General features: G+C 44.9%; 1 protein-coding gene across 1 annotated transcript in view; it reads right to left on the bottom strand.

Moving 5' to 3' along the window:
• The window catches only part of Ak7 (adenylate kinase 7), an 80,220-nt gene that overhangs the window by 24,934 nt on the left and 41,707 nt on the right, over positions 1 to 13,579 (bottom strand). Inside the window, exons 12-13 of the mRNA XM_036206314.1 lie at positions 12,467 to 12,596; positions 1,300 to 1,428 (exon numbers count right to left, since the gene is read on the bottom strand). Of these exons, the coding sequence (XP_036062207.1) occupies positions 1,300 to 1,428; positions 12,467 to 12,596 (259 nt within the window). The remainder of the gene's footprint in view (positions 1 to 1,299; positions 1,429 to 12,466; positions 12,597 to 13,579) is intronic.

The raw sequence follows: 13,579 nt of genomic DNA, 5'->3' as shown, positions 1-13,579 counted from the left end.
GTGGTGCGGAGTTGAAGATGTGCATGTAACTGCTGTAAGGGTGGTCTGAGGTCACCGTCTTGGGCTGTGGATGGGAGCAGCAGATGACAGTGGCACTGTACTCTATCATGAGATGAACCAGCTACCATCCACAGACTACTTCCACACTGACAAGTGTGGGAAGAGTCACATCTAGATCTTAGAACACTGGGGTTTGAGCTTCCTTGTCACAGGAGTCCAAGCTCCCATGTCAGATAGAACTTGAATGATGTGCTCTGCGCTAGCTCACCATAAGACAAACCGATGAAAGGGTGCAGTGTTAAGAGGGTAGAGCTTCTGCTCAGTGTTTATGCTACAGTAAAACAAGATACAAAGGGTTTCAGGACGGCTCCACATCCCAGATTCCATCCCCAGAACTTGCAGGGCAGAAAGAGAAAACCTACTCCTGCAGGTTCTTCTCTGACCTCACATGCATGCCATGGCACAATCACCTCAAAAACTGACTCCACAGTAAATAAATGCAATAAATTAAAAAAAAAAAAAAGTACCTAGAAACATAAGCCAAGCTGAGCATGCCGGCAGGACTGTCGTCCTAGCACTTGGAGGCATTGGCAGAAGGTTCAGGGGAGCTCGAGGCTACTCACTACTACAAAGTGGGGGAGTTCAAAGTCAGCCTGAGCTTCTCAAAAAATGAAAAGTAAGGCAGGAGCCGGGCAGTGGAGGCACACTCCTTTATGCCAGCTCTCAGGAGGCAGAGATAGGCGGATCTGTTTGAGTTCCAGAACAACCAAGGCTACACACAGAATCCCTGTCTTGAAAAACTAAAACCAAACCAAACCAAAACAAACAAAAATAGTAAACCATTTATCCAAACAGTAAGGATGCAAAATAAATAAATAAGAACAAAGTAAATTAAAAAAAAAAAAAAACAAAAAAAAAAAAACAAATTTAGCTAGGTGGTGGTGTTGCATGCCTTTAATCCCAGTATTCAGGAGGCAGAGGCCAACAAATCTCTGTGAGTTTGAATCCAGCCTGGTCTACAAAGCGAGTTCCAGGACAGGAACCAAAACTACGCAGAGAAACACTGTCTCAGAAAACCAAAGGGGGGAAAAATAAATCAACACAGATTTAAGAAAACAAACAAAATACTAAGGTTTTGAGAGCCTAAACATGCAGAACAGAAAGAGCACCCACACTTACGGTTGAACAGAGAGAGCACCCACACTTATGGTAGAACAGAGAGAGCACCCACACTTATGGCTGAACAGGGAGAGAGCACCCACACTTACAGTTGAATAGAGAGAGAGCACCCACACTTACGGTTGAACAGGTCTTTTGCTTGATCATAGGTCTTTGGGAAGCCATCCAAAATGTAACCTTGGTTCTTACAAGGCATAGATTTGAGCTTTTCCTTCATAAATCGAATTATATATTGATCTTCTAGCCGACCTGATTTTAAAAAATGCATACGTGTATGTTACTATGACATACCATTTACACAGGGTGATGCTCTAAACTCACCTGAGAACTGTTGTGTAGGCAAAAATGTTATTGAAGACCCTTTCTTTTGCCCTTAAAGTTGAAAACAAGCCCTGTTGTTTTATTTCTGAGCATGACATGTTTGAGTGCATACTCAAGGTAGCAGTGAACTGGTCTACAAGAAAGAGCAAGTGCAGGTGGTACCACCCACAGTTAGGAAACCTGTGATACAACTTGTGGGGAAGCTGAGTGAGTGGACCAGCATCAGGTCCTGCCTACTTGAAGAATTTCCTCTGGTTTTACTTTATTTTTTTATTTTTATTTTTTTTTTTAAGATTTATTTATTTATTATGTATACAGAAGAGGGCAGCAGATCTCATTACAGGTGGTTGTGAGCCACCATGTGGTTGCTGGGAATTGAACTCAAGACCTCTGGAAGAGCAGCCCATCTCTCCAGCCCCACTTTTATTTTTAATGTATGTGCATGTGTGTGTGTGCATGTCCCTTGAGGACAGAAGGTGTTGGGTCCCCTGGAGCTAAAGTTATACAGGTGGTTGTAAGCTGCCCAATGTCCTGGGAGCTTCTTCAAGGGCAGCATGTACTCTAAAATGCGGAGCCATCTCTCCAGCCCTCTCCTTTAAAAATTATTATTATTATTATTATTATTATTATTATTATTATTATTTATTTATTTATTTATTTGTGTGTGTGTGTGTGTGTGTGTGTGTGTGGACACACACATGTCACGTGGTGCATGTTGAGGGCAAAGGACAATTTGTGGCAGTCAATTCTCTCCTATTAGCACATGAGTCCTAGAGGAGGTAGAACTCAGGTTGCCAGGCTCAGCAGCAGGTGCCTTTACCCCCCCCCCCCCCCCCCCCCCCCCCCCCCACCCCCCACCCCCCATCCCCCACCCCTGCGCCATCCCACTGTCCATAAGTTCTATTTTTAAATTATACCTTAATACATAGTAATAAATACTTCTGTTGAGTGAGACAGTATTCAAGTATTTTGCTGGCCGGGCGGTGCTGGCTCACTCCTTTAATCCCAGCATTCAGGAGGCAGAGGCAGGTGGTTCTATGTGAGTTCGAAGCCAGCCTGGTCTACAAAGCGAGTTCCAGAACAGCCAAGGCTACATAGAGAAACCCTGTCTTGAAAAACAAAAAGAAAAAAATACAAAAAAATCAAAAGAGAGAGAGAGAGAGGGAACATACTTACATACTCAGGCTGAGGCTGTAATTCAGTGGTAGGGAATGTGTTTAGTATGGGCAAGGCCCTGGGTTTTACAATACCCTCACCTTACCCCTCCCCAACAAAAGTAGGTGCTCAATAAATATTTGCTAGATCTGAACAGCAAACTGAAGCTGACTTTCAAAGGCTTTTGAAAAGGGCCGAGCGGGCAGAGCTTACAGGCTCAGTGCCTGCCTGGCATAGAGTGAGGAAGACCCTGGGTTTAGCCCCAGAACCCTGAATAATAGTGAATAAAATTAGCATGTAAAGGAGAATAAAGCTGCAGTCAGAATGTGCTCAGCCCTACCCCCACACCCTCTTCTCTAGGTCACATTTCTGACCTATGCCCTTTGGTCAGTTCTTTCTTTAGACCCAACCCAGGGTTCCTGGAAACGGCTAGGTAGGAACAATTGAGAGGGTGTCTGCTCTACAGTGGGAAATAACAGTGTGCTGCAACACCTCCACAGCCAGCTACCACCCAATACCTACCACCCATAGCTGTGGTCACATTCAGGCACAGCCTGTCTTACAAAGGTGGTGTGAGTCTGGCAAGCCCCCAAAGACATTCCCAGGGCACAAACAGCGCCTTCAGCTTATTGAGGAGTCTAGGATGTAAAACAAATAGTTTGGGGCCACTTGTTCGGTCTCAAACCCAGGACAAACTTAACTGAGGTGTCTATTTAATATAGCAAAGCAGATCTGGCCTCCTGGTTCTCCCAGCATCCCTCACTCTCTACCTGTTACAGGTCTGGCTGGCATGCTTCACACCCAGGAATCTCCAGCCCAGGAGCTAGGCTGCTCTTTTCCCAGTTGCCCTCCCCTGTATAATCCAGCCATTTTGGACTATACCTGTACCTGGTCCTTTCCTTCACCCTTTACTCTCCTAGTCTCCTGGCTCTCTCCTCCCCCCACCTCCTCACAGGGCCAGCCTCATAGTCATGGTCACTCTGCGCTCTCCAGATGTCTCTGTCTCTGGCTATGCTCTTCCTTTATGTACAATAAGCCTTCTCCTCCACCATACCTAGGAGCAGTCAAGTCCTTACTTTTTAATTTCTTTTTTTTTCTTCCATTCAGTTATTGTTCTACTAGTGATAATAAAGTGATCTCATTAAAATATCTTTCAAACTGGGTGTGGCGTCCCCGGCGGGCCTGGGGGTGGCAAGAAGCTGAGGCAGGAGAATCATGAGTTTGAGTCCAATCTAGGCTACATAGTGAGTTCCAGGCCAGCCTGGAGTACATATATATATACATATACACACATACACACACACATATATATATAAACCCATGTCTCACAAAATCTAATTAGGAACGTGGCTATAGTCTAAGTGATAGCATGTTTGTGCAGTATACACTAGACTCCAGGTTTGATCCCCAGCACCACACACAGGGCGTAATGGTGATCCTAGCACTCAGGAGCAGGGGGGAGGGAGGATCAGAGTCCGAGGCCATCCTTCACCATGTAGCCAGTTTGAAGCCAGTCTTGTCTACATGAGACCCTGCCTCATAATGAACAAACAAACAAAATATACAAAAACAAAGAAAACCAAAACACTCTCCTTTCTTCTACTTTTGAGTCTCACGCAGGTCACTAGGTAGAAAAGATCTAGAAAATCTTGTCCTTCAGAGACTTAAATGGACAAAAGAGGATAAAGGTATTGTTCAGCATAACCAAATTCCCCCTAATGATCAACACAACTTTCCTGGAAGGTTTGTAGTGGTACAAAGACATAAGTAAAGAAATAAACCCAAACTTCAAAAATCAAAGTGGTGGCACACGTCTATAATCCCAGCACTCGGGAGGCAGAGGCAGGTGGATCTCTGTGAGTTCGAGGCCAGCCTGGTGTACAGAGTGAGCTCCAGGAAAGGCACAAAGCTACACAGAGAAACCCTGTCTTGAAAAACCAAAAAAAAAAAAAAAAAAAAATGGGACTTATTAACATTTGAACACGAACTTTATTTAAGCAGTCGGTTTTCATTTTCTACAGGGTATATTTATTTATTTATTTCTATTTGGTATGTATGAAAGTATGTCGATGTATGTGTGTGTGTGTGGGAACGCATGTGTGCTGGTGGGCGTACCTGTGCATACGGAGTCCAGAGGAAGACTTATGCGTCCTGCTCTGTCTCTCCGCCTGATTCCCCTGAGGCAGTCAGCACGCTCCAGTCACCTTCCTGTTTCCGCCCTCGATCCCCTCCCCGCAGGGTTACAGTTATCTAGCTGAGATCCTCACCTACTTGCCTGTTTTGTTTTAAACGTGAAGGGTTGCCATCACCTTCTACCGAGTCAAAAGAGAGGTGTGTCCAGGAAGTGAGAAAGGGGTTCCTGTAGCTTTTTTCGTCCTTGTGGAATAACAGAGTGCAGTGGTTTGAATGAGGAATGTCCCCCACAGGCATGGATGTTTGAACCCTTGGTCCCCGGTTGGTGGCGCTGTTTGGGAGGTTGTGGCACCTTTTGGAGGTTCAGCCTTGCTGGAGGGTATGGATGACTGGAGGGTGGGCTTTGGGTGTTTATAGTCTTGCCTCACTCCCTGCTCTCCCTCTGCTTCCTGCTTGGATTTGAAGCTATAAACTCTCCACTTCCTGCTTGCTGTCATGTCTCCCTGCCACGATGGGCTCTTACCCCTCGGGAACCGTAAATCCAAGGAAGTTATAAGATGCCTTGACCATCTCATCCCAGCAACAGAAAAGTGATACAGAGGCATACACTAAGGAATTGCCTAAGTGTCTTTCTCTAGACCACTAGGACTTCCCTAGAGATAACTCACCACCTTTGGTCAATGTGGAGCTCTGAGACAGGGGACTGCCCCTTTATGTTTATTTGTTCATGGATAAATGTTACTATGTACACGTGAGGGTCACAGCTCAATGCATGGGAGGCATGCAGGAAACGGTATGGTTACAGTGGAGGGGCAGATGAACATGTCTCTCATCTCAGATAAAACAAAACCAAAAATACTTATTTTGGAGGCTGGAGAGATGCTCACCAGTTAAGAGTACTGGCTGCTCTTCCAGAGAGCCCTGGTTTTTTATTCCCAGCATCCACATAGCAATGCACAACCATCTGTATCTTGCATATAAGTTGTTTGTTTTTTTAAATTTTATGCATATGGGTGTTTTGGCCTGCGTGTATGTATACTACACATGTGCTTGGTGCCTGTGGAGGTCAGAAGAAGGTGTCAGATCCCCTGGAGCCAGAGTTATGGATGGTTGTGAGCACCATGTAGGTGCTGGGAACTGAACCCAGCAAGAGCAGTCAGTGCTCTTAACCACTGAGCCACCACTCAGACCCCTCATTTTGTGTTTTTTTGTCTTCTCCTCTCTTCAACTTCTATATTTTTCCCTCTGTATTTGACTTCTTTTTATTTATTTATTTACTTACTTATTAATTTGTTTGTTTGTCTATCTATCTATCTATCTATCTATCTATCTATCTATCTATTTTTACTTTGGTTTTTCAAGACAGCGTTTCTCTTGTTATAGCTCTGGCTGTCCTGGAACTAGCTTTGTAGACCAGGCTGGCCTTGAACTCACAGAGATCTGCCTGCCTCTGCCTCCTGAGTGTTGGGATTAAAGGTGTGTGCTATCACGCCCACTTTCCACCTTATATTTTGAGACAGGGTCTCTCACTGAACCTGGAGGTCCCTGATTTGGGTAGCTGGCTGGCTAGCCAGCTCTAAGGACCCATCTGTCACCAGCGCCCCCCCCCCATCCCCTGCCATGCTGGGGTTACAGATTGTGCCAGGAGTCTGAGGTCAGGTCTTCACGTTTGTGCAGCAGGCAGCTGTACCACCTGAGACACCTCTCCAGCCTCCCTTCCCCCACCCTTTTGTTTGCCTCAGGCTGACCTGAAACTCATGATCCTCCTTCAAACTCCCCAGTGCTAAGATTACACGTGTGAGCCACCACACCTGGCCATCTATCTTTCACTATGTTAGGAATTCCCACACTGCTTTCCATACTGGGCCTGTCTGCTTTAAAATGAATGAGTGAAACTCTTAGGAACCTGCTGTCACTCGGGCACATAAGCTTGGGGTCTGGTGTCTTACGTCATCAAGGGGAGCTGGCTACTATGTACCCACCATACCCACCTTAAAAAGCCAGACACAGCTGGGCGGTGGTGGCGCACACCTTTAATCCCAGCACTGGGGAGGCAGAGCCAGGCGGATCTCTGTGAGTTCAAGGCCAGCCTGGTCTACCAAGTGAGTTCCAGGAAAGGCACAAAGCTACACAGGGAAACCCCATCTCGAAAAACCAAAAAAAAAAAAGCCAGACACAGACCCCTCTCTCTCTCTGCTTTCTCTCTGCTCCTGCCATCTTCCTTTCTGTCCAGGCTTGGCTTCTTTCTAATAAAGCTCTTTGTATCTCTGGTAGTTGTGGCCATGGCCCGTGACTTTTCCACTGGTAACCAATGCCACCCGACAGCACCATTTAACTATCAGAAACCCAATTGGACACAGCTTTTAAACTACTACCCTGGGTTTCTTTTTTTTTAATTTTCAGTCTATCTTTTTCAATATTAGTAATAATTAAAATGTTACTATTAACCCACATTCATAATTACTAAAATGGGGTTTAAAAGTAGATGCTAGCCATGTACGGGGAAGATGTGAAACAGACAAGAGTGTGAACATTGGTCCCTTTTTAGTTTAAAAATCTCAGATAAATCCTGACAAACAAACTCAGCTGTCTTGACAAAGGTGAAGTAAGTGAGCACAAAGAATCAGTCCATGGCAGCTGGGCGGTGGTGGCGCACACCTTTACTCCCTGCTCTCCCAAGGCAGAGGCAGGTGGATCTCTGAGTTCAAGGCCAGCCTGGTCTACATAGTGAGATTCAGGACAGCTAGGGCTGTGAGTTTGAGGCCAGCCTAGTCTACAGAGCTAGTCCAGGACAGGCTCCAAAGCTACAGAGAAACCCTGTCTTGAAAAACAAAACAAAACAAAAAAACAAAAAGAAAAGATCCATAGCTTCACCCTGGCTGAAGGGCAGTTGGGGAGATACGCCTGGGGCCTTGAGGTACCTCCCTGTGGGGCTGTGAAACTTGTGCTGCTGGACATTGGAACAGAGAGGGGTCATGTGAGGGCAGAGCGAGCTCCCCAGGTGTTCTGGACACCTGTCCCTGCAGAGGGTTCAAAGGTCTTGTTTTGTTCAAACATACTCAAGGTTCACATTCTCAGTTCCAGTAAACACAGACAAGAGGGATTTGGGGACAGGCTTGACATCCTGGTTTCGTTCCTGCAAATATCTAAGCAAAGGAACTTAGGGGGAGATGGTTTATGGTCCATCATTGGGGGGGGGACCACAGTGGTAGGAACACCCACAGTCAAGAGCAGAGAGCAATGAATGCATGCATGCATGATAATACTTAGCTCTCTCTATGCTTATATAGTCCTGAATCCCTCGCCTAAGTTAGTGGTTGATGCCACCCACAGAGGGCTGAGTCTTCCCACATCATTTAATACTCAAGACAATCTCCCAGACATACCCACTGAAGGGCTCTAGCCGGCCCATGGATGGCAAACGTGGCACCCACAGGGGTTTTTTGTTTTTAAAGATTTTTTTATTTATTATGTATACAGCATGTATATGGCACTAGATCTCATTACAGATGGTTGTGAGCCACCATGTGGTTGCTGGGAATTGAACTCAGGACCTCTGGAAGAGCAGTCAGTGCTCTTAACCTCTGAGCCATCTCTCCAGCCCGCACCCACAGGTTTTGCCTTTTATCTTTCTCTGCCTTGCTAAACTATTAGGTTACATTCCACATAATATCATGAATGTAATAAATCAATACAATTAATGTAATTAATGAATGTCATAAATACAATTATTGTATGAATACTACGAATGTAATCAATGAATACCACAAATGTAATTAATGTCATGAGTGTAATTAATGAATATCGTGAGTGTAATTAAAAATAAATAATAAAAAAGATTGCATTCCTAAAGCTAGCCACCAAGGTTTATTCCTTTATTTGGCCACTGACTCATTTCTGAGGCTGATCACCAAGGCCCAACTATCAAAACATTAAGGTTCAGCAACCAAAATTCATTATTTGGACTAATCTAAATAAAATATCCAATCAGAACTTACCAACACATCCTAGCTCATTCTTACACGGACCTCCCTTTTTTTCCCTCTTAGATTTAACACTTGCAAATCTATTTGCTGCTGTTTCTGCCCAATTCAGACTCAGCCACCTTATCTCTTTGCCTTGCATCATAAAGGATCTCTTTGCATTTAGTTATGCTTGGGAATTGGTCTTTGGGTGTGGTCTGCATCAGGGTCCAGAGGGGAGCACCCCAAAACAGTCTCTTCACCCACAGTCCAACCTGATCTAGGGAATCCCTCATCAGGACTCTCATCCTAGGAGATTCTAGGCTGTGCCAAGTTGACAATTAAAGCTACCTGTCACACTTGAGAAATTAACAAAGATCTTCCTAGAGTGAGAGAAGATTGGATAAATTATTCTCATTTTGTAGAAGTGGTATGTGCACTGGGGTGCCAACTAGAAGAGGCCACGCAGAAGAATAGTGAGTTTGAGGACAGCCTGGGCTATATAGAGAGACTATCTTAAAACACCAAAACAAGGCAATATAAAAACCGTTTTGATTCATCCTGTAGGTTGAGGATGGGACACCCATGCCTCTTCTCCAGAGCCTGCACATTTGACTGCGCCCAGTGGCCTGTTTGGGCTCCTAAACCCCCAGCCATCACGTATACCTGTTAGTTCTCCAACAAATTGTGATCCTGACAAATTTCCTTTTCTAGTCCCCACCCCCCACTGCTCTCTGCCTAAGAATGTCTTATCTTGAGGGATTTCCCATCTCCAAAGAGGGAGAGCTAGGATTGTGGGGAAAGCCAGCCAGACCATAGTTTCAAAAGGCTTCATGAGCAAGGCAGAAGTCTCATTGTACCTCCAACTATTAGCCTGTGTTTTCTGTGCCCCCCATTTCCCTTGTGAAATCTCTATCTAAACTTCATTGCCTCATGGGCTATCTCACAGCAAAGCAGAAACAAGGTTAATCAGCTTGTTTAAGTGAACACTTAGGTACCTATGTTCAAACCCATTCTCTCCCAGATCAGGCTGGCTTAGGACAAGAGAGAAAGAGTGGGGGCTGGAGAGATGGCTCAGAGGTTAAGAGCACTGACTGTTCTTCCAGAGGTCCTGAGTTCAATTCCCAGCAACCACATGGTGGCTCACAACCATCTGTAATGAGATCTGGCGCCTTCTACTGGCCCGCAGTCATACATGCTGTATACCTAATAAATAAATAAATCTTTTGAGAGAGAGAGAGAGAGAACCTGCCTGGACTTAAGAGAAAGGCTAGAAGGGCTATAGGCTTTAAAGGTAGTGGTGGCACACTCACAGAGGCAGGGGAATCTCTGAGTTCGAGGACAGCCTGGTCTACAGAGTGAGTTCCAGGACAGCCAGGGCTACACAGAGGAACTTTGTTTTAAAAAACAAAAATGACAACAACAAAGGTCAAGGGCATGTAACAAACTGGACAGTAAAGGCCTAGAGCCAGAATACATACTCTGTAAGCAATCAGAGGGCCTTGGGTAGTGGTGCATCCACTGGGTGGGATATGCAGGCGGCCAGGATGTCATGTAGTCAGTGCCACAGCTGGGATAGCAGGTACTTAGTGGACTAGAAGGCTGGCATCTCTACCTTCACTGCACATCTGTCTTCTGTACTTTAGGTCAGACTCCCGCTGAACTCCGCAGATAGAGGTGTCTAACCATTCAAAGCACCCCTCTAAGAACTACCAACACCCACACTATCTCACCCCCACTTCTAAGGCTGAGGACACAAAGACAAGAGTTGTCCTGAACCTGCAGTCACCTTGGGTCTGGAAACAGTAGAACCTCACAGACAGATCTTAGAGATCATCCCAAAGCAGAGACCGTCATTTTATGGGAATGGATTTGTCTCTCTGGAGACAAGGATTTCTACATTCTATCCTAAAGAACCCAAGTATAGGTCATTTGCCAGGCCACATGGAGACCAAGGCTGCTTAACCATACATACCTCTGCCCTGCCCCGGGTTCCTCTAGATATAAAGTAGTGCCAGTAGCTGGAAGATAAGATGAACTGTTCATTTTCTATCTTCCCCAAATGGCCAGTGTGATGCACAGCCTTCTCCAACTTTTCACAAGTGTTATTACCTCCGGGGCATATACTGGGATCTGCTGTGTGTGAGCCGCCAAGGTCGAGCGTCTGCCTGGGGACTCCCTTTGTTTCCTGACTACTGTGGATGTGATTAGCTGGGAAGAGGCCCATCTTGGTGCCAAAGGTGTGGTATTCCAGAAGAAATCTCTGTAGCAGTGGTTCTCAACCTGTGGGTCATGACCCCTTTGCCTGTTGAAAGACCCTTTCACAGGGGTTGAATATCACATATCCTGTATATCATATATTTACATCATGATTCATTTTAGTAGCAAAATTACATTTATGGAGTAGCAATGAAAATAGCTTTATAGTTGGGGGTCATCACATGAAGAACTGTATTAAAAGGTTGTATCATTAGGAAGGTTGAGACCCATTGTCCTAGAGAACCAAGGAGGGCAGTCGGTGCCTGTGCCCGAGGACACACAGGGGATGAGTCTTGGTCCATGGAAGGCCACATAGAAAAGAACAGCATGCTTCCAGTGCCTTCTGCTATGGGAGGATGCCATGTCCCTGTCACCTAGTCTCCACTTAGCACCACCCAACCCTGGAGCATCAGAAATAGAAACCAGCAAGAGCAGAATAAGGGGCAATACAACAAGAAGGCCACTTGAGAGCCTGATGAGGTGGGAGTCCCAAGCACTGATTACACTTAGCTTGCTTTGTGGATGATGCTAGAGAATCCCTATGTTAAAGAAGGCTCATGGTTTTTATTATTATTATTATTATTATTATTATTATTATTATTATTACTTTTTATTTTATTTTTAATTAATCAATTTAGTTATTTTTCTATTATCAGCTTGATACAGTATAAATTCTTATCTTAATAGTGAAATGTTTTGTTGAGGCTTGTTCAGTAATTAAGTAAAACCAAAACTTATAATCCACAGTCATGCTAGGGTCCCCCCTGCTATATATATAGCCTCCATGGTTCTGTGGGTGGCAATCTGATTGCTCTTTGCTTTATATCTAGAATCCACTTATGAGTGAGTACATACCATGTTTGTCCTTCTGGGTTTGGGATACCTCACTCAGGATGATATTTTCTAGTCCATCCATTTAGAAGACTCATGTTTTAGTGATGCTGGGGTCCAAAGCCTTTATGAACACTAAGAAAGTGCTCTATCACAGAGCTATGCTGCCAACTCCTGATTTTTCTTTTAATTAGGAAATTATCAGATAGTTACCAAAATATTGACAATATTTTTTTCTGAGAGATGAGATTATGAACTGAATTTCTTATTGTTACCATATTTTTTGTAGCACTTCACTTTTGCAAACAGACAGCTTAAAGGAAAGATTTTAGTTTTGTTTTTATTTACGGGTGTGTGTGTCTGAGTGTGCATCTGAGCATGTGAGGGCAGTATGTGTAGAGTCTAGAAGAAGTTATCAGGTCCCCTAGAACTGGAGTTACAGAGGGTGACATTTGTATGTAGGCACTGAGAACCGAACTGGGGTCCTCTAGAAGAGCAGCCAAAGCCCCTGACCACTGAGCCATCTTTCCAGCCCACCAGCAGCATTTAATAACCAGACTGAAAACCCAAGCAGCTCCTGTGCTAGCCTGGCACAGCTCTTGCCCCATTGGCTATCTGTGCATCACCTGCATTCTGCTCCATGCTGTCCTTGATGCCATCTAGGAGCTCCTGGGCATCCTCCACATTCTCTTCTTCTTCCTCCTCTTCACCTTCCTCTTCTCCTTCTACTGCCTCCTTGGGTGCAACAATCGCCTCCTGTAAGCCACAAGGATAATCAAGTTGATCATGCCCAACACCGATGAGTGTGTCACTAACAGTCTGGCTAGTGATCCTGGAAAAAGTCTAAGTTGGGAGTGTACCTAGTAACAGGCATCGTGCAAAAGTCTGCATGGTGTGTGTGCATTGACCAAGATGGATAAGGGCCTTAGGGCTTTCCTTAACTCTCCTTTTAGGAGAACAGCAGTATATTCCGTGTTAACTCCACAACTGCCTGGGAGTCAGCAGTTCTCCAAGGCACTAGATTGTGCCTTTTTTTTTTTTTCAATTATTTTTTTAATTTGAGGCAAGGTCTCACTATCCAAACCTTGCTGACCTGGAACTCCCTGTGTAGATCAGGCTGTCCTTGAACTCGAAGAGAGCCACTTGTCTTTGCTTCCCCATTATATGGTATTAAAGGCATGCACCACCATTTTTTGTTGTTGTTTTTTGAGACAGGGTTTCTCTGTGTAGCTTTGTGCCTTTTCTGGAACTCACTTGGTAGCCCAGGTTGGCCTCAAACTCACAGAGATCCGCCTGGTTCTGCTTCCCGAGTGCTGGGATTAAAGGCATGAGCCACCACCGCCCGGCTTTTTTTTTTTAGCTGAGGATTGAACCCAGGGCCTTGCGCTTGCTAGGCAAGCACTCTACCACTGAGCTAAATCCCCAACCCCTTGACCATTTTCAATTATCGGTATATGAGTGTGTCTGTGTATGGGTCTATGCTCATGAGCACAGAACCCATGGAGGACAGAAGGGGGCATTAAATCCCCTGGAGCTGGAGTTACAAGAGGTTATAAGCAAGTGTCTTAACTGCTGGGCTATCTCCCCAGCACCTAGATTGTATCTTACTTGACAGAAACACATTTTATAAAAAAAATCAAGATTTTTTTTTTTTAGACTAAGGGTGTAGCTGAGTGGTACATCACATGCTTATCATGTACAAAGCCCTGGGTTTGATCTCTAGCAGTCCCCAAAATGAC

The sequence above is a fragment of the Onychomys torridus genome, chromosome 14 (genome assembly GCF_903995425.1).
Source record: "Onychomys torridus chromosome 14, mOncTor1.1, whole genome shotgun sequence".
Classification (NCBI taxonomy): Eukaryota; Metazoa; Chordata; class Mammalia; order Rodentia; family Cricetidae; genus Onychomys; species Onychomys torridus.
Note: the sequence above shows the minus strand (reverse complement) of the source record. Positions and strands in the feature narration are given on the sequence as shown.